The following is a 21132-nucleotide window of genomic DNA, read 5'->3' as shown; positions in this document are numbered from 1 at the left end:
AAGCCGCTGACTTTCTGAGCCCGCAGAACGTGGAGCGGGAAGGCGGGAGGTGAGGTTGAGGGTGGACGGGTGCTGAGCTTACGTGGGGCTCTTGAGCTTGGGGACTGGGAGGAGAGACAGCTATCTCAAGCAAGAACCTTAGGCACCCCCACCAGCACACTCACTGGGTTATCTTCCGGTCTGACGGAGGCGGCACAACCCGCTCCCCCCACCCACGGGACCCTCCTCAGTCTCATGATGAAGTCCAGGCCCTAAGGAAGCAGCAGGTGTTCGACTGAAGGAAACCCTTTTCTGGTCTTTTGAGAGTCCCGGGCTGAGCGGGAGCTCCGATGGGGAAGCCTGGACAAGACCTGCAGATTCGCACTCGAGTTGAGGACGTTGACGACTGCTTTTTCTATTTTGTCACCTTTTTATTGTGGTATAATATACATCACAAAATTTGCCAATGTAACCATTTTTAGTGTACATTGTAGTGGCATTAACTACATTCACGTTGCACAACTATCGCCACCATCCATCTCCAGAACTTTCTCATCTTCCTAAACTGAAACGTTGTACCTATTAATCAATAACTCTCCATTCTCTTCTCACCTAGTCCCTGGTGACTGCCATCCTGCTTCCTGTCTCTATGAATCTGACTATGGCCAGGTGCCTCACTTAAGTGGAATCATCCAGTGTCTGTCTTTTGAGACTGGATTATTTCACTTAGCATAATGTCTTCAGGGTACATCCAGGTTGTAACATGTGTCAGAATTTCACTCCTTTCCAAGGCTGAGTTATATGTCTGGCTTGGACAGGGGCAGCGCGGGCAGCAGCACCACCTTGTTTTTATCCATTCATCTGTCAAAGGAAATTTGAATCATTTCTACCTTTTGGCTATTGTGAGTAACGGTGCTATAAATACTGGTATACAAATATCTGTTTGAGCCGCTTCAATTATTTTGGGTTGTCATATACATTTAAAGCCAAGACAAGGAAGGGCTCTGCCCTCCCACCTGAAGGAGCCACATTTGTCTTTTTAGGAAGTGGGGTTAGGAAAGTGTAACAGCATCCCAGACTGACAACAGTGACCATGACTGACTGCACACAGGTGAATTTTGCCTCACTCTGTGCTACAGGCTGAAAGAAACAGAAGTTATAAAGGAAGGCAGCCCCTCTTCCTCCTCATCTCTCTGGTGCCTTGTTCCTTTGCTTTGGCCCAGGGCTTCACTTGAGGAATAAGCTGTCTTGAAGTGTCCAAGTCATAAACTTAAACCAAAAACTCCTTTTTGGCAGCAGATGGCGCTCTCATCTGTTCCCTTGGAGCCCACTATGGCTTTATTTCAGTGTTTAAATATGGTCATCACGCCTATAATCCCAGCACTTTGAGAGGCCGAGACAAGAGGATCGCTTGAGCCTGGGTGTTCAAGACCAGCCTGGGCAACATAGTGATACCCTGTTTCTACTAAACAAACAAGCAATCAAAATAGCTGGGCATGGTGGCGTACTCCTGTAGTCCCAGCTATTTGGGAGGCTGAGGTGGAAGGATCGTCTGAACCCAGGAGGTCGAGGCTGCAGTGACTGTGGTCATGATACTGCACTCCAGCTTGGGTGACAGAGTGAGACCCCCAACTCTAAACAAAAACAGACAAACAAAAAGTGTGATCATTTGAACACCTGCACCAGAACATCCTGGAGTGTTTATGTAGAATGAAGGCTCCTGAGCCCCACCTCTGGAGGTTTTGATGCAGAACATATGGGTAGGTCTGGGAGTCTGCATGCTAAAATAACTCCTCTGCTGACTCTAAGGCAGCCAAAGTCAAGAACCAAGGATGGATTCTCTTTCAAGACCTCTGGAGATTCTTGGAGCTGTCCGTGGTACCAACAAGTCCTCACTGCCCCCCCAATCTCTCTCCACCTCACCTCCCAAATCCTGCCCCTCCTCCTGGTGCCCCTGGGGTGCCCCAGGTCTCAGGCAGTGGCATCATCTTCATTCAGCCATCCATGCTTGAAAATTGCCAAGTGTTATTCCTCTATCTGCCCCACCCCAAACCAGCCCATTGCCAAGCCTTATAGATTTTACATTGAGATCTGTCTCATCTTTCTTATCTCTCCCTCTCATCAGTACCCCAATTCAGGTTTCTCCTGCCTCTGGCCTCTGCCATGCCTCACCCATTCTCCATACTACAGCCAGCCCTGCCACTCTCCTGCTTAGAAACCTCCTCTGGTTTCCCACCATCACAGATAAAGTCCAAGCATGTTAATTGTTCTAAGAGACCCTCCCCAATTACCAGTTCTGAAATCCCCACCCCACCCCTGCCTCCATACACACTGTTCCCCCCATCTAGGCTTTCCCTTCCTTCTTGTTTCTACCTTGAAAGCTTAGACTCAGCTTTTGGTGTCTTCTTCTTGGACAAGCTCTTCTCAGTGCCCCAGGCAGAAATTAGTTACTGTTTCTCCTCTTCTACAGCCACACATGATGACTCACTCTCCGCCAAGTCTATGTGCCACATTGTCTAGAGATAATCTCAGCCTTCTCCATTCTCCTGGGCAGAAACAAACCCTGTCTGAATCACCTCTACAGCCCTATCTCCTGGGGCTTGGACATAGTGGCCCTCAGAAAGTAGTATGAATGTATTAATCAACAAATTATTTCCAACATCATTCGTTAAATCTGGAAAAACCATCCACACTGAAATCTCCATTTTGGCTTTACATCCCAAAGCCTTCTGCCTCAGAACACATTCCCTTTGCCTAGAACATTCTCTCTCTAGATCTCTGCCTGCTTCAGTATAAATGATACACCTGCAGAGCTCCATCTCCATCTCTATCAGGCTTCTTCAGATTAAATCATGATACAAGGGAGGAACACAAGAGTAATCGCATGGCAGTATACCGTTGAGTGTCAAATGAGGCACAGAGTAACAAATAAAATTGACTCAGGAGTTCGAGGAATGGAGAATCTACTGTGAATTAGAAAGTCAGACCAGGCTTCATATGAGAGACAGAATATTAGCTGAGTCTTCGAGGTAGAGTAAGAATCTGGCATGCAGAGAGTTAGGTGGGGTGGTCACAGCAGAGCTGTGGGCAGGGTCCTCACGGGGGTTGAAATGCAAGTGTGCTCTGCCCACCAAGCCTCTCCCATGGAGACTCTGTCACCAGATTGGGGTGCTTTTGCCCGTTGGTTCAAAGGCTCTCAGAGCTAGTGGAGGCCCTGTACCGAAAGGGGAGATGAGGAAAAGGTGCATTTCAAGCAGACTTAAGAAGAAGATCATCATCAGCCTCTTTGAGGGGGCAAGGGGCAGACTGGACTGGTTGAAAGGCAAACCTTGGAAGGGAGGACAGGAGACAAGTCCCATTTGAGCCCAATTGTCAGACTGTCATTGAATCCCACAGCACCCTTACCTTTTCAGAAAGCCCTAAAATGTTCGTGGAAAACCCCAACCGCATGTGAGACTCCCCCAAGAGAAGTTTCAGCCATGGCTGCTGAAGGAGCAAAGAGCAGGCCAGAATTAGGGACTAAGGATTACTTTCAGAAATTACACAATGGGCAAATAAAGTCGCTGTCTCCAGGAGTGCTCTCTCATTCCTCACCATCGCTTATAGCTAGAGTTTTACTTGTGTGTTTCCCTGTCATGGTCTGTCTCGCCAGCCAGAGGCCAGCAGCCAGAAGCAAGGGTGCATTGTTCTTGTTGACCACAATATCCCAAAGCCTACTTCAGTGCCTGGAAGAGAGTAGGCATTCAATAACTATCTCTTGAATGAATGAATGGAAAGTTAAACTGCTCAGATAGTCAACAACAAGGAAATAGTTAAGTGAATGATGGCAAATGCCGTCAGTGACAGCTTTAGCCGCTTGGGAAAATGTTGATGATGTAACATTAAGGGAACCGGTGCAAGCTTGGTAATTACAATGCTTAAAAACTGCTCTGCGTAAACAGGGCTGGAAGAATATAGAGACAAATGAGAACAGCTGTGGTGCTGGAGACACGAGATCTTGCTCGAAATTTTCCTCTCAATTTTGGCCAACTGTAGCAACCTTGTGGCTCTTCCTACCTTTGAACCCAGCAATCAGTTCCATTTCTAGAGATTGCTGCTAAGAGTCAGAAAGACAAAGACATATGCAGCAATCTATTCTTGGTGAGCAACCTCTCTGAGACAAGCACCATCCCAAGCACTTTGCATACCATACGTCATGTCATTTAGTCCCCGCATCAGCTCTGGGATGGGTCCTATTGTTAACTACATTTTACAGATGGCGAAGGAAATTGCTACTCAGAGAAGTTGCCTACCCAAGTCACACAACTAGTAAAGGCAAAGACAGGATGCAAACTCAGAGTGGCCTGCCACCAGCGCCTGACTCCCAACACCCACTTGAAATCCCACACCAAGGCTTGTCCACAAAAATACTCCACGTACATTTAAACATCAAGTCCATACACATGTACCTACGTATAGTTCAATATATATGCACACTAATCCTCAACTATGTCTAAATTAGATACAGAGAAAAACACTGGAAGCACATATGCCAAAATGTTAATCGAGATTATTCTGGGTGATGAAATCAAGGGCGATTTTTCTTCTTTATTCTTTTCTATATTTTCCAAATTTTCTACGATGAGCATGTGTTGCTTTGGTACCTAGAAACCAATGTATTTTTAAATTTAAAAAACTCATCTTAGTTGTTTTTATATCACTTTTACAGCTAGTCTATTTGTGGGGAAAGAGAAAGGACGGGACAGTCCAGAGGAGAAGGATGTGGGCAACTTTTACTCCAGCTGGTGGTTTCTGCCCGCTCAGTATCGGGGGGTTGCCACCAGGTGGCAGCCGAGGTCCAGTTTTTAAGAGTTGGAGGATGAAGTCAGGGGCAGGTCCCAGGGCAGGCGATAAGCATCTGAGCAACTCTGGCTTGGCTCTGCAAACTCACACCGTTTTGCACCTCTGAACTTTTGCTACCGCAGCTCAGTCTGCCTGGTGCACCCTCCCCCACATCCCACCTGACCCCCTGTCTGCTCAGTTTATCCTTAAGGCCCAGATACAAAATCTCCTCTTCGTAGGGTCTGGCAAATCACCTGGGAGCACTCAAGGTCCTGGAAGAGGGAGCAACCACTCTTTTTTTTTTGAGTTGGAGTCTCACTCTGTCGCCCAGACTGGAGTGCAGTGGCCGCTCTCAGCCACCGCAGCCTCAACCTGCTGGGCTCCGGCGATCCTTCCGCCTCAGCCTTCCAAGTAGCCGGAATTACAGGCACGCGCTACCACGCCTGGCTAATTTTTGATTTATTGTAGAGATGAGGTCTCGCCTGCCCAGGCGAGTCTCGAACCCGCGGGCTCAGGCAATCCACTCACCTCAGCCTCCCAAAGGCGCGGGATTATAGGCTGAACCACCGAGCCCGGCTAACCACTCTTAATAAAGGAACAAAAAGCCTCGCGTACAATTTCAGGTTAACTTCTCTTCAAGTAGGTTGGGGTTTTTTTTAATGACAATAATAATCGTTGTTCACTGAGCACATCTGTATGTCCAGCCCTGTAGTGTATTCAAGCATTTAATTTAGCATTCTCTTCCCCAAGGACAATTTGGCATGGAGGCTGAACATGGATTCCCAAACTGACTGCCTGGGTTCAAGTCTCAGCTCTCCTGCTTCCTGACTAGTTATGCTTAGGTGGGTTACCTGGCCCGTCTGTGACTCTTTCCTCGACTGCACAGAGGTAAAAATGATATCTCCTGCCAGTGTTACTGTTGCTTTGAGGATTAAGTTAGCCGCTACATGGAAAAGCATTTGGAACATAAATGGCCAAATTAACCTGTTAATTTCTGTTATGTCCCTGTGTCCCTGTTGACTTTATAATTCCCTAGAAAGCAATCATTCATTCCCTCCTCTCTGATCGGCTTCTATGACCTTCCCACCCCCATACTGAGCTACATTTCTCTGTCCCAGATAAATCAGGAGTTCCTAGGGGACTGGGCTGTGACAACTTCAGTTCCTGGGTCCCCAGCACAAGGCCTGACGCAGAATAAGTTATGTTCATGGAATTGGATTATTTAGCTGAGGATTGTTGCCTCTGATTTTACAGTTTTGTATCTAAGTTCTGCCAAGCAGTGAAGGATGAAATTACGAAAACAAAATGTAGTTTTGAAGTGTTTATTGAGGGAAAACATACACACAGAAAAGTTCAATTGAGTTTCATAAAATGAACATATCCATGAAACTAACACTTAGATCAAAGAATCAGAACATCCCAGCACCTTGCCAGCTCCACCCCAGGGTAACCACTTTTTAGCCTTCTAAATAGCATGGATTTTTTTTGTTTAAAATATGATCAATTGTAACTGGCCTCGTGTTTTAAAAATCCGCACCTCCTACGTTATCTGCTCTATCTGGAGAGGCATAAAAATGAGAAGTATTTTTAAATTCATCAAGGGAGAGTGGAATCCACTGGGAACAAAAGTCCACAGGGGGTGGGACTCTGCTTTATGACAGAGGCTTGCAAACCACCATGTGATATCTATCAAATGAGTGCCCCTTTCCACTTCTGCCCACCAGGGCATTGAAGTGCCCATGGTATGCCCTCCATACTGGGCATGAGAGTCGGAAAGGAAGTCCAGGGGAGGCGACAGAGCCCAGCAGAGTCAGGAAAGGCCCAGAGTGGTGAGCCAGGAAATTTAAGCGGGTGTTGGGGTGTGGGCAGGCACAAGTGATAAAGATTTGATGAGGCTGGCAAAGTTAATGTCAAAACTCCCTTCCCACAGCAGTGGGAGTCCCCAGGGGGGTTTTAAGCAGAGGACTGGCATGGTCAGAATCCTATGGCAGAAAGAATGCTCGAGCATTGAGAAATAAAAGTAACTGAACGTTTATTGAGCTAGACACTGTCCTCAGCCCTTTACCTGGATTATGGAGTTTAATGCTCGCAGCAACCAAGGAGGTAGATAGCATCGGTGTCCCCGTTGTAAAGTTCAGGAAACAGCCCAGGGAAAGCAAGTGAGAGCCCAAAGTCACACAGTTGGGAGACGTGGAGTCAGTATGTCAGTCAGGGGCCCAGAACCTGACCCTTACGTTGGTTCTACCTTGGAAGGATGCTGGAGGTTGGGGGGGTAGTGTGCTGTATTGCAATTAAACAGCCAGAATTTATCGGTTTGGGGCTGTGGGAGGGACAGGGGTGGAGATTGCCTAGGACCTTCTTGCTACTTGGGCACAGCAGCACTTTCCTCGGGCCTGGGCCTGAGTTCCTCTTGCCAACCCGACTTCAGAGACCCCCCAGCCTCATCCTTTCAACACTTTCACTGGTACAAGGAAGACTCGGGAGGGGGCAATGAGTCTGGTGTCCCACAGTCCTTGTCTCTATCCTGAGACTCCTAACACTCTGTGGGAGGGTTCCAGAAGTCCTAGAGACACTGGCACCCTCGAGCTACCATCCTGAGGTTGGGGGTAACTCCAGCCACCTCCAGCCTCCTTCCCTCCTAGGCCTCTTCCTACAGGGCACCCCTCTCCCAGGGAGTTCAGTTTGAAGTTGGCATCAACCCTGAGTTGACACCTCCTCATCTCAGGTAGGTAAAGGGCCAGCAGGAGAGCTGCAGACTAGTACCTCTTATGGAGCCCCTGTCCTAGGAAGCCTCCGGGAGAAGGCTCGTAGGAGACAGAGGTGCTTGTAGGCAGCTGTACCTGCAGACAGACATCCTAGAGGGAAGAGAAGTGAAGAAAGATGCTCTAGGGAGAAAGCTGAGCTATAGATGGAGGCCTGGTCTTGTTGGCTCCAAGAAAGAGCTCTAGGAAAGGAAGAGAGGAAGAAGAGAAGGAGGGAGGGAAGAAAGGAAGGGAGGGAGGGAGAGAGTTCCCAATATGCTGGGAACTTGACCTAAACAAACCTTCACAGCAAAGTTTGTAAGGCTCCATAGTCTAGAGCAGGAATCAGCCAACTTCTGTAAAGGCCGTACAGTAAATACTTCAGGCTTTGTGGGTTCTGTCAAAACTACCCACTCTGCCTCTGTCATGAGAAACCAGCCATAGACAACATGCAAATGAATGAGCTGGCATGGCTGCATTCCAAACTTTATTTACAAAAACAAGCAGAAAAGATGCTCAACGTCATTAGCCATCAGGGAAATGCAAATTGAACCACCATGAGCTACCGCTCCCCATCCTCTATGATGGCTGGAATCAACGACAGGGTAAGTGTGAGCAGGGATGTGGAGAAATTGGAGCCTCGTACACTGCTGGGGGACTGCAAAGTGCTGCAGCTGCTCTGCTCTACGATCTGGCAGCTCCTCAAATGGTTAAACGTAGAGCTCCCAGAAGACCCACAACTCCACTTCTAAGTGGAAAGGGAAATGAAAACCCAGGTCCACACACACTTACACCCAGATGCCATAGAAGCACTATTCATAACAACCCCAAAGAGGAAACAACCCAAATATGCATCAACTGATAAATGGATATATAACATGTAATACCTCTGTTCCATAAAATATGATTTGGCAATAAAAAATCTTCTCTATAGATTTGCCTATTCTGTACATTTTATATGAATGGAATTCTGCGATGTGTAGTCATGTGTTTGGCTTCTTTCTCTTAGCATAATGTTCTAAAAAAACTTCCATGTTTCCTACAAATCTTGCTTTCTGAACCCCTGTCTTCTTTTTTCTTGTTTTATGCCCTCATTTTTGCAAAGCACTTTCTAAGTATTTCCCCAGAAAGGGCATTTGGAATGTAATTTTTGAGGCCTAGAACATCTGAAAATATGATTTTCACTTCATGCTTGGTAGCTGGATTAGGTCTAGAATTCTCCATCATGTCGACTCATAATTCTGAAGGCATGGCTGTACTGGCTTCTATATTCTCACGCTGTGGAGAAGTCTTATTCATTCTGTTTTCCCTTCCTTATATTTTCACCCCCTCCAGTGTTCTAAAATGTAAAATGATGTGATCTAGTATGCACCTTTCCTATTCATTAGGCTGGGTACACCTGTTCTGTTTGGAGATTAATATCATGATATACAGAGAAATTTCTCATATCTTCTATTACTCTATGAGGGAAAAAATAAGAAAGCGGAAGACATGGGATTCAGAAAACAAGATTTGTAGCAAATGTGGACATTTTAAAAAAGAAATGAAGAGCTGTTACATGAACCTGAAGTACATTATGCTCAGTGAATGAAGTCAGATGTATGTAATGACCACACGTTGTATGATTTCATTCATGTAGTGTTCAGAATAGGCATATCTGAAGAGAGAAAGTGGATACATGATTTCCTAGGGCTGGGAGGCATGGGAGACTGGAAGATAATAGTTAAGAAGTTCAGGGTTTCTTTTTTTGGATGATGAAAATTGATTGTGGTGGTGGATACACAACTCTGGAAATACTAAAAAAAAAAAAAACAAAAAACCCAAAACAGTGAATTGTACACTTTAAAACTAAATTGACCAGGCATGATTGTTCATGCCTGTAATCCCAGCACTTTGGGAGACTGAGGAGAGAGGATTGCTTGAGTCCAGGAGTTTGAAACCAGCCTGGGCAACATAGAGAGACCTCATCTCTACAAAAAAATTTTTTAAATAGCTAGGTACGGTTGCACACACCTGTAGCAAATGTGAGCTAGAGTCCTAGCTCTTCCGGAGGCTGAGGAGGGATGATCACCTGAACCCAGGAGGTAGAAGCAATAGTGAGCCATGACCATGGCAATGCACTCCAGTCAGGGCAATAGAGTGAGACCTCAGCTAAAAAAAAAAAAAAAAAGATACAAATTGTATGGTATGTGAATTGTGAATTATATCTCAAGAAAGCTGTTTACAAAAGTAGGCAGTGGGCCAGATTTGACCCACCTGCCAGTTTGCTGACTCCTGATGTGGAGTAATCAGACTGCCTGGGGTGGAATCTGCGCTCTTCTTTATGATCTTGAGCAAGTTTTATGATGTCACTGCTCACTGCTTTCCTCATCTAAAAAGTGGAGTGATGATTATAGTATCTTGGAGTGTCATGGTACAGATTGAGTTGAAATATGTAACACCTAAGTGCTGCATAAATGCTGGTGATTATGATGGTTTCCATTTTAGAGATGAGGAAACTGAGGCAGAAACATAGGAAAGCCTTTATCCAAAGTCCCACAGTAAGTGTCAGAGCCCAAGTTCAAGCTTCAGTCTGTCCAGCACTAAGTCCTTATCCTTGCCATCCCATCATTCTATCAAGCTGTCGCCTACTGGCCATTTCCTAACTCACTGATGTAGCCTGGCCTGATCCTGCACCCTCTGGGCTTCCATCTCCCCTGTGCCAAGTAAGGCATTTGACCCCGATAACCCTTAAGAGTTCGTTCATCTGTGACATTTTACAAATCAGTGAAGAAGACATTATAGAAATGCCAGGTATCTGGTGAGTCTCCACGCACCAGGTATCTGTGTGCTGTCAGGAAGTCCAGGGGTCTAGATTCCCACTTCCCTTGCAGGGCTTGCATGCCAGTCCCCTGTACATGAGGTGATGCAGGATACTCCACCTGCAGGTCACAGAATGACCAGGCTTGTGGGGCAGCACACTGGAAATAAAATAACTGACTTGGCACCCCATTGTGTTCTCCAGGCACTCTGACCTAAAAGGTCAAGATAAATTGAAAGCAACTGCACCTTCTAACCAAATCCTGCTGTCTTAGAGAGCTGTCAGGATTTAGTAATATTTTACAAAGGCTGGTCACGGTGGCTCACATCTGTAATCCCAGTACTTTGAGAGGCAGAGGCGTGAGGATTGCCTGAGGCCAGGAGTTTGAGACCAGCCTGGGCAACACAGTGAGATCTCATTTCTACAAAAAATAAAAAATGTATCTGGGTGTGGCGGTGCACACCTGCAATCCCAGTTACATGGGAGACTGAGTCAGGAGGATAACCTGAACTCAGGATGTTGAGGCTGCAGTGAACCGTGAACGTGCCACTGCATTCCAGCCTTGGCGACAGAATGGCACCCCAACTCCATTTTTTTTTTTTTACAAAGCAATCATCTGTGTGCAACCAAGAGAGATGCCTGACTCAGGTCAAGAAGCAAGGGCTATGGGGATGGATCCGTGAAGTTGTGGTAGGAGAGAAGGACACCACCGGCAGCTCAATTTCAGTCTCACTTTGGAAAGCAAGCTAAAAGTAAAAATAAACAAAGGAAAATAAACTCCTAGTATTCCCAAGAGGTCCAAGTTGAGAAGAAACCCTTTTCCTTGTTGGTTTAAGGGGTGAATTGGATTGGTCAAGATAAACACTCAGGAGCATGCTCCTGCCCCAAGATGTGGCCTTCCAAGTGCCTCCGGCTTAACTGATGTTTCCTGTATTCCTGCTTTCTGTGTCAAGGCCTGTGCTGGGAGCACCACACAGAGATGAGTAAGACAAGGCCCCTCTGGCCTGGGGATGCTATCTACCCACTGGAAGCCAGGTACACCCATAAACAACAGCCGAACTTGAAGCGCTGTCACAGGCCACAAGATGGTCAAGTTGGGCCTCTTAGCCAGGATGACCTTCGAACGGGCTCCTGAAGCTGGGAGAGTTCCCTGGGCAGATGGGGAGGGATGGGGAGGGGGTCTTCTAGGCAGAGGGCCTGGCTTGTGCAAAAACAAGTGTGAATCAGCCTGGTGTAGTTGGCCGCCTACAGGAACGGTGTTATGGCTGGAATATCTATATATAGCAGGGTGGAGGAAGACGGCTAGGAGGCAGGCCGGGCCAGGTTATTTGGGGTCCTGCAAGCTAGGAGAGGGAGTGCTGACATAATTCTGAGCTCAGTGGGGGCACTGAGGATTTGGAACCAGAGTAGGACAGGGTTAGACTGACGTTTACCAACATCTCTCTCTGGCTGTGGAGTAAAGAGAGGATGGAAGGGCGGAAGGCTGGAGGTCGCTGACAAGAGCCTGAACTATGCACACACTCATTCAACACATGCTCACTGGACACCTACTATGTGCCAGGCACTGTTCCGGGTGCTGGGCACAGTTTGGACAGTAGGGATGGAGAGAAAGGGGCAGGCCTGGAGATAGCATGGGAAGAGAGAAGGTGAGGTGGAAGTCCAGGTGACACCCCAGATGTGGCTTGCCTGACTGAGGGGTGGATGAAGGTGTCATTGACTAAAATGAAACTAGAAGGAACATCAGACTTGGGGGAGAGTTCGAGATGTCTGTGGAGCCAGTAGAGACCTCACCTAGCCTAAATTCTGGATGCTGTGGGGACAATAAGCTTGGCTGGTGGGTTGCCAAATATTGCCACTGTCTTCAACTTTGCTTGGTCTGTATTTCTTCTTCCTGGTATAGCCCTAGGGTAGAGGGTGAGAGAAAGGGGATGTCAAAGGGGCTCTCGAGGTATATCCTGGAGGACTGAAAAAAACCTGTGGGGATTTTTTTGTTCAGAGGAGACGGGGTGGAAGAGAGGGGAAACCAGGCATGGTTGAGGAAGCTGGGGAGGCAGGAGACTGACAGGCTGCAAACCCCTAAGGGAAGCCATGGAGCAAGGGACGTGTTTACCTTGCAGCCTCGATTTTCTGTCTGTAAGTGGGACTGAAAACTATTGAGGATTAAAGCAGACAATTCAGATAAAATTCTTAGCAAGAGGCCAGGCCCAGTGATCAGGCTGATCACTCAGTGACTGATTTATTTGTTTTCATTAGTCTGTTTGACCCTTGAAGCCAAGCTGGGGACCAAATCACAGAGGTTTCGGGGATGGGTAGGAAGAATCTTCCAGGGCCAGTTGTTCTGAGAGGGAGCAGGGTGGAAGGAACTGGAGACAGGGAGACCAGAACAGAGGGGTGGAGGAGACAAGGGGTCCCCAAGGACAGGCATGGCCTCCTGGCCACATCTAGATCTGCTCAGTACCCACCATCCACAGCCTGGTCACAGTGATAACATGGGCTGCACATTGTCACACTCCCCTCCCACCCAGCAGCCCCCCTCCTCCTGGGAGCAGGCATTGATTGGGGAGCAAGCCAGGCGTGGGAACTCTAAGAGTGCAGAGACAACTTGGGCACCCTAGGGGTGAAGTCTCATCTCTGCACCAGGAGGATGATGTTTAGTGAGGAGTCTGCTTGAAGCCCAAGGCCTGCCCCATCTGGCCCTACCCCACCAGGCGCAACCTTGGCAGTCAGCTCTTGGGCAGCAGGGAACTGACTAGTCTCCCAGAACATCACCTTCGGGGACAGCCAGCACCAGAGTCCCAGAAGTAGACAAAGTCAGCAATACCCCACCACCAGCTCAGCATACAGCCTTGACCAGACATGCTGGTTCATACCTGTAATCCCAGCACTTTGAGAGACTGAGACAGGAGGATCATTTGAGGCCAGGAGTCTGAGATCATCCTAGACAAATGCAGAGCCTAGATCATCCTAGGCTCTGCAAATAAAAAATAAATTAATTATCTGGGTGTGGTGGCACACACCTGTAGTCCCAGCTACTCAGGAGGCTGAGGTGGGAGGATCGCTTGCGACTCAAGAGTTAGAGGCCATGATCGTGACACTGCACTCCAGCCCGGGTGACAGAGTGACACCGTGACTCAAAAAAGTAAAACATACAACCTTTTCAAGAAAGCCACCCCAAACCAGGAATTCAGGGCAGATCCCCAATAGGTGGATAGAGACACCTGACCCCTGGCTTCTTGGGCCCGGCTGTGGTCAGACCCTGGTGAGGTGGGGGGTGATGATGCTTGGGGGTGGGGTCTCTAACCAGCCATTTACTGTCACCCACCTGCCACTCCCCATTGAGTATGAGCAGGAGTTGAAGAGGATCCCCCTGCTTGGAGGATGCCAGTGACAAAGGGCCCTGCATCCCCTCCCTAACTCCTTTCACACCGTCCACTCCCCTGCTCTCCTCCCAGTTCTGAGTCTAATAGGAGGGTCACATGTGTTTGGAGACCAAAGTAATACAGCTGGTCTCTGTTTAATTCAGCTGACGTCAGCCCAGAGCCAGTTGCCAGACTAGGCACTTGGGATCCGGACAAATCCTCTCACTCACACTGGCTCCCAGAGCATCACAATTCAGTTCTCCTGGGATGCCTCCAGCAAGGTCTGCCTGGGGGATTTCCACCCATCCCTCAAGGCTGGGTTTAAGGTCACCACCTCCAGAAAGCCTACCCTGATGGCACCTCCATTTGTTTTCCAACATCCACCTGAGCCAGAACAATATTCCTTCCTTGGAACACCCACATCCCTTTCTCTGACCATGGTCTCAGGTTTATTCGTGGCAGGACGCCTCCGCCAAGAGGCCCTGAGATCCTGAGAGTAGACCTGAGTCTGAGTCATAGCCAGCAGAGATGCTTTTCAGCGCCTCCTGCATGCTGTGTGCCGTGCCTGGTGCCGTACGCTCTACCTCTGATGCATTGCTCAAGCACTGTGAGGTGAGCACTGAGACCATCCCCAGTTACTCTTAGGGAAACCAGGCTGCTACTTGACAAGCCAGTCATGGAGCCACCGGGACCTGAGCATAGGCCTGTGTGATGCCACAGCCAGGACCTCATCTGCTTAGCCCAGAGAAAATAAGGAGTGAGTGGGGCCTGGCCAGAGGGTCCCAGGCTCTGCTGTGTCATCCGCCTGGAGCCCACTCTGCTGATGCCAGCTCTGCTCCACCTGCTAGTCCAAGATTCAGCCTCTTTTCAGAAGGGCCCCTGACCGACTTGAGACCTCCCTGCAAGGGCATGGTATGAATTGGGCTTCCTCTGAGCTGGACCCCTTGACGGCTAGATCTGGGGTCTTATCCAGGACCCAAACAGCCTGGCCCATGGTGGCCAAGGTCACTGGCCATGCAGCATCTGCCACCCAGACCTGTACCCGCTGCCCTTCCCCAGATCCACCACTTGCTTTCATCTTTGCATGACTTGTGCATTGAGGACCCCAAGCTCAACTGGTCACAGCCCTGGTCCTCAGATGCACTTTAGGGTGGCCCACAGGCCCTGGACAATCTGCCCCCTGAACTTGCCATCCTCACACTCCCTTTCTCAGGTCCCAGTCATTACTCCCGGCACTTGATCCTCCCACAAGCTGGCTTTCGCTCCGTGGCGACATGACACGTGAAGTTTCCTCTTCCAAACCAACTCCATTCACCCTCCAGGACTCTGCTCAGAAGCCCCTGCCTCAGGGAGGCCATCCCTAATCTCCAGAGATGGTTCCACAGTGACTCAGGCTTTCTCATTGTCCTCATCACATTTGACATGATCATGGCCTCCCCGATCAGCCTGAGAGTGAGTTCCATGCCAACAGGGTACTGTCTCACTACCCTCCAAGCTCAGCACAGAGCCTGGCACACAGTAAACAGGCTGAGTGCAGAATGCGAAGGTCCAAAGAGGAAGGGAGGCATGGAGGGATGGAGGCGTCATTCTTAAATGAAGATCAGGAAAAGCTGACCACCGATAGGACTGGTATCTGTGCTCATTTCCAGATGGGCAGGGCAGAAGGGCATCCCTGGAGAAGGGAGCAGACAGGACAGAGGCAGAGGGAGGCCAGGTTATTGTCCCCACTGGACAGTTGAGGGACCTGTGCACCTGTTGGATACAATGTGCACAGGTGGGGGTGGTGGGTACACTTAAAGCCCAGACTTCTTCATCACTGTACAATACAACCATGTAACCAAAAACTATTTGTACCCCTGGAGAAGGGAGCAGCATAGACAGAGGCAGGGGAAGGCTGGGTTGTTGTCCCCACTGGGCAGTTGAGGTGCCTGAGGCTTCGCTGGGTGGCACAACATGCCAAAGCTCATTCAATTGGCAGCAGCAGTGTGTGAACTGAGTTCCAACGCAGTCGGTCTGATTCCACGGGCTGTCTCCTGCCATGCCCACTGCCCACCCATGCCATCCTTCAGCTAGAGTCCTCCAAATGACTCAGTGGAAAGAGGCTGAGCTCTGTGGTCAGGCAGCGCCCACCCCCAGAAACCTAATATCCCAGGCTAAGCCAGACCACAACCGAAGAAGCAGACCAGAACTCAGGGAGAAGGGAGCTCTGGCCAGTAAGGTGTGATCCAGGCCCAGCAAGGATCCCCTGGATGGGGGTCTCTTCTGTGCTGCGCCAGGCCTGTGCTCCACCATCACAGCCCTTCCCCTCACAGCCCTTGTTCCTTCAGCTGTGAAATGGGGCCAACCCTGCCTGCCTTGAATAGTTCTTATCAAATTAGGAAATGGAAGTAAAATACAAAGTGTCCTGCAAATGTCAATTGCTGACATATTAATCTTTTTCTGTCTGACCCCCAGAGCTCAGCCTCTTTCCACTGAGTCACTTGGGTGTGGACTCCAGCTGGAGGATGGCATGGGTGGGCGGTGGGCATGGCAGGAGACACAGCCTATGGAGTCAGACCAACTGTATTGGAACTCAGGCCCTGCTACTGCCAATTGGGTGAGCTCCAGCAGGTCGTGCCACCCAGCGAAGCCTCAGGCACCTCAACTGCCCAGTGGGAACAACAACCCAGCCTTCCCCTGCCTCTGTCCATGCTGCTCCCTTCTCCAGGGGTACAAATAGTTTTTGGTTACATGGTTGTATTGTACAGTGATGAAGAAGTCTGGGCTTTAAGTGTACCCACCACCCCAACCCGTGCACATTGTATCCAACAGGTGATTTTCATCTTTCACCTCCACCTCCTCTCCTTTCTGAGTCTCCAAATATTTGTATTATAATGACTGTGAGGAATACTGTTGGTTCCTGATTCCCACATCACATTATGCTTTTATTAATAGGGGCATTTGGGCTTTGGGAAGAGGTTAGGTTCCCTCCTGGCGGCAGCAGCCCTTAGGCAGGGGCCACCCTGGGACCCACAGAGTTGGACTCCATCACCCCACCCCTCCTTCTGTCCAAGTGTACTGGCACTCTCTCCTTGCTCAGGCTTTCTGGTCTTTGTCACTCTTTGCTATACCCTCTTTCATTCAGTCAGTCGCCTTGCTGGCTACCCACCATGTTCCAGGTTTTAAGCTGGAGGGAGCCAGCACACCCAGGCCCTGCACTGCCGAGGGAAAGGACACCAGCAGAGTGACCAGGACCATGATGAAGGAAATACGAGTGCCCTACGGGCATGAGGCCCCATCTCACCTCTTTCCTGGCCTGGGGCTGGCTGGACCAGACCCTTGCCAGGGCACCATCTGATCCTGAGTTTCCAGCAGCTGTAACCTGGGACTCGGGCTGGAGTTTCGGGTTGTACCAGTCTGCAGTCTGAATCTTGGGGCCTGTGGCTCCCGCCTTCATCACCTACCCATCCTCTGTCTCCCCCATTAGACTGCAGGCTGCTCCTTAGGGAACTTTCCATGTGTTCTGCCTGAGGGAATTCCATCAGAATAGCCTTGGGAACTCGCCTCCCCTCAACACACATTTACAGCCAGAGTTGAGCATGTGCATGGGAGGAGGCAAAAAGCAGACTCTGATCTCAGCACAGCTGCCCTGGGAGGGCAAAGCCACTATTACGCCCATTTAGCAGATGGGAAACTCAAGGTTCCATGCATGCATGCAGACATTCAGCTCTCCCCAAGTGCTGGGGACGCAGATGAGCCCGTGCAACCAGGACTGCTATCCAGTAGGAGCCCAGGGACACTGAGTGAGTGTCATGGGAGGAGAGGGGAAAGGGTGCTCTAGGAGTGTGGACTGGGGAGAGTGTCAGAACACTGAAGGGGGGTTGGTTGGCAGCCAGATAATGGCAGGTCAGGACAAAGAGGCAGCACAATTTAGTCATCTGCCTAACCACGAGTCGGAGCCACAACGGGAACCCACTGGACTTCATGTCCAGCTTTCTTCTCACAGCATCATGCTGCCACACTGCCTGCCTTGCCTGGCCATGCCCTGTCCCAGGCACTGGACGTGTCCACAATGTGCCATGAGAGTTACAGTGCGGACACCACTGTAGGAGCCCAGAGGAGGGAGTTTGCCTCCGCAGAGTGGGAAGGGCCTAGGAGGGCTTCACAGAGGAGGTGATGTGGACACTGGACTTTGGAGATGGGTAGGAGTTTGCCAGGTAAAGGAGAGCTGTCCATGTAGGAGTAGGGAGTACAAGAGCTCTGAGGAAAGAGTGTGATGAGCATGTTGGGGCCTCGCTGTGGAGAGTGAGTGAAGGGGGTATAAGGGGCGGGCTCTCGACCCCCTGGTTCCGTTGGACTTGGAAGAATCAGGTGGAGGGAGGAAGAACTGGAACTGAGGCGAGTTGGGAGCTGGGCTCTGCCGCTTGGGAAGGGACCAGCTGCCAGTAATTGAGGCGCGTTGTTGGCTCCTCCATTCATTCCGTCTCTCTCGGATGCTGATTAGCAATTGTTCCTGAAGCTTCTTAAGAGGCCCGGGGATTGCAGGGAAGGAGGGGGCGCCTGGAGAAGCTGCCAGGTTTCGATGGAGGGATCCAGGCACAATTTGGGAGGCACAGGAGGCCCCTGGACCGCAGCCCCTTACCTCTAACCCCTTCATGCTCCCTCCCTTTCCAGCCAAACCAGGGAGATAGGGGAGGAAAAAACACCTAAAAATATGGAGAAACAAACTGAAGCACACTACGAGGTAGAGGCTTTTAAACCCATGGCATCAGGGGCTGAATGAGGTAATGGAAAAAAATCCTTGGATCGTCAGACAGACCTAAGTTCGAGTTTTATCTCAGGGCTTATTTGCTTTTTGACCTCAGGTTAGCAGCCTAACCTCTCTGATCCTCGGGTTCTTGGTTAAAGTTGCTATGAAGGTTTAGGGAGGTGATTTTGGCATAGAGGCTAGCAAACAGCAGGTGCTCAATAAATGCTCAATTGAAAAGACTTGGGAGACTCAATGTCTATCTTCATTTTCAAATCTCGGTGAGGCTGTTCTGGACAAAGTCCTGGGAAGAGGTATCTAGGGAGAGGGGCTAGCTCAGCATGATACAGAGGATAAATTAGCCCCCTCTCCCCACCTACATACTCAGGTGCAAAGGCCCCCTCAGGGCTCTGAGTTGCCCCTTCCAGGGCTAATGTCCTGGGCATAAGATGCACCTAAGGGGGAGCAGGAACCAAATAGCAGTCAAGCCTCTCTCGGTCCCTCTGTGGTGTCTTCATGCCATCCTCGTCTCTGTCGCTGTCTCTGTGTGTCTCTCCCTACATCTCTCTGTGTCTCTGGGCATGTTGCTTTCTGTCTCCGTGTGCCATGTTTCTACCCACTCACCTTTTCCAGGGTGTTGCTCTGGGTCTGCATGTCTATTTCTGTCTTTGTTTCTGCCTCAGATTCTGTTTCTCTCTCATTCTTTCTTTTGACATTTTTTGGTCACCTTCTGCTCAACCAAAACCAGAGATGACTGCCTGAGTCTAAGGATTGAAAAACCACCACTTTCTCCATAACGTTCCAACACCCCACCCAGTCCTGGCTGCAATTTCTGGCTCTGATGTTGTGGGGAGGATGCACCCTTCACTTCCTCTGCTGTGGGGCCTGGTTTTGGTAAGAGCAGACGCATGCACAGCCACCATGTGCCAGGTAAAGAGGTGTCCTTGGCTCCCCTCCTCCCATGCTGTGGCATTGGGCCATGAAAGTCTTAACTTGAACTCAGGTCCCCTCTTCCTGCTCTTGCCCTGGGTCGGGACTCATCCTCTCAGCACAATGTGCCCTGATGGCCTGAGGCTAATGTCTCCCACCTCCACAAGGGTGAGCTCCTGACCTGTTCCTTCCTGCTCAAGAAGCTCCCGTGGCTCCCACTTCCTTTAAGATAAGCCCGCACCCACTCAATGGAAACCTCTGCAGCCCCTGCCTCCCAGTTGCCCACCCTCTGCGGCCATAACTGGGGATTCCACCATGCCCCAAACATGCTCTTCCCTCTCCTGACTTCTGTCTTGGCATTTGCTATTCCTTCCAGTTGGCATTTCTGCTTCTCTGCCACTTCTTGTCCCTCAAAGCTGACTATAGTGATCTCGCCTCAGGCAAATGTGGGTCATTCTCAGCTCTGTGCTCCCCAAGCCCTGGCCATCCTTCTGCATGACCCCAGTCACCCTGGCTTTTTCCTGGTCTGTCTCCCATCAGACTGTGAACCCCCTGTTCTGGGGTTGCACGGAAGAGGCACTCAGTGCCTGGGCAAATGAGCCCACTGGACCCAGCGGGGTCTATCTGCAGCCCCTGGGCTTCATGCCAGGCCAGCCTTCCTCTGCCAGCTCCCTGGGGCACCTGGCCCAGGCTCCCAGAGGAATGAAGATGTTCTCTCCCTGGCAGCCTCCCAGCCAGAGCCCCAGGGCTGCTATTTGGTGAGCAGCAATCCCAGCTCCTTTAGAGCCACTCATGTGCCCCACAGGGGCCCCTGAGTTCACGGGCCTGCAGGAAAAGTGCCACTGTGTACAAAGAATCACCCACCAATAGACGGGGTATGAGGTGCAGGGTGGAGGGGGTGGGACTTGCTGACAACGGGATTCACCCAGGCATCCCATGAGCTTCTGCTCTCTGCTGCCCTCTGACCACTTCAGAGAGGCTGGGAGATATGAGGGGAGGTCCCCAAACTGGGCTTTAGCTCAGCTCCCAACCTTGGGCCGTGTGACTTTCTTTTGGAGTCTGTTTCTTTGTTGTCCCAGGAGGGGCTGAGACCCTATGGTTTCTCTGACACTTGCAGCTCTGACATGCTGGGCTGTGAGACCAGAACGCCCCCAAAGTCTGCCCTTTAGTTAACATCACCCTAAACAGCCACCATCTGCCTCACCAAACCCCTGTGTGCAGAAGTAATGTGTGTGGGTGAGGCACTTATATTGAGGATACATGGCTTTACTCCACTCTCGACCTTCCAGAGGCCAGTGCTCAGACCCAGGTGGTGCTGGCCTTGCCTAGGACTCGTTCCAAGGGAGATGCCGAGGGCAGTGGGGCGAACATGCTCTCAGAGGCCCCAGCTTGGGCTCAAACCCTGATCCTGTCACTTTTCAGCTGAGTGACCATAGGCCAGGGCTTCTCAGCCTCAACAACATGACACTCTGGGTGGGATGATTCTGTGTTGTGTAGGGTGTCCTGGGTACTGTAGGGTGGTGTCTAGCAGCTCCCATGTGGCACCCATTGAGATGTGACAACCGCAGATGTCTCTAGTCACTGATAAATGGCTCCCAGGAGTAAAACCACCCCTGGTTGAGAACCAATGCCTTAGACAAGTCACTCAGTTTTCTTTGGCCTCAGTTTCCCCATCAGTAAAATGGGAATTCATGGTGACAAGGATAAAAGCTAACTTATAGTAAGTGTTCACTGAATGTAAGAAATTGTTCTAAGTGCTGTATGTGTTTTATGATT

General features: G+C 49.9%; 1 protein-coding gene across 1 annotated transcript in view; it reads right to left on the bottom strand.

Annotated features, from left to right (window-relative positions):
• Positions 1-19080, bottom strand: part of TTLL11 (tubulin tyrosine ligase like 11) — a 269699-nt gene extending 250619 nt beyond the window's left edge. Inside the window, exons 1-3 of the mRNA XM_021711721.1 lie at positions 19051-19080; positions 18807-18881; positions 7564-7655 (exon numbers count right to left, since the gene is read on the bottom strand). Coding sequence (XP_021567396.1) covers positions 7564-7655; positions 18807-18881; positions 19051-19080 — 197 coding nt within the window. The remainder of the gene's footprint in view (positions 1-7563; positions 7656-18806; positions 18882-19050) is intronic.
• Between the last annotated feature and the right edge of the window lie 2052 nt (positions 19081-21132).

This window comes from Carlito syrichta, unplaced genomic scaffold, assembly GCF_000164805.1.
Source record: "Carlito syrichta isolate Samal-C Ts95f unplaced genomic scaffold, Tarsius_syrichta-2.0.1 Scaffold302529, whole genome shotgun sequence".
NCBI classification, from domain to species: Eukaryota; Metazoa; Chordata; class Mammalia; order Primates; family Tarsiidae; genus Carlito; species Carlito syrichta.
Note: the sequence above shows the minus strand (reverse complement) of the source record. Positions and strands in the feature narration are given on the sequence as shown.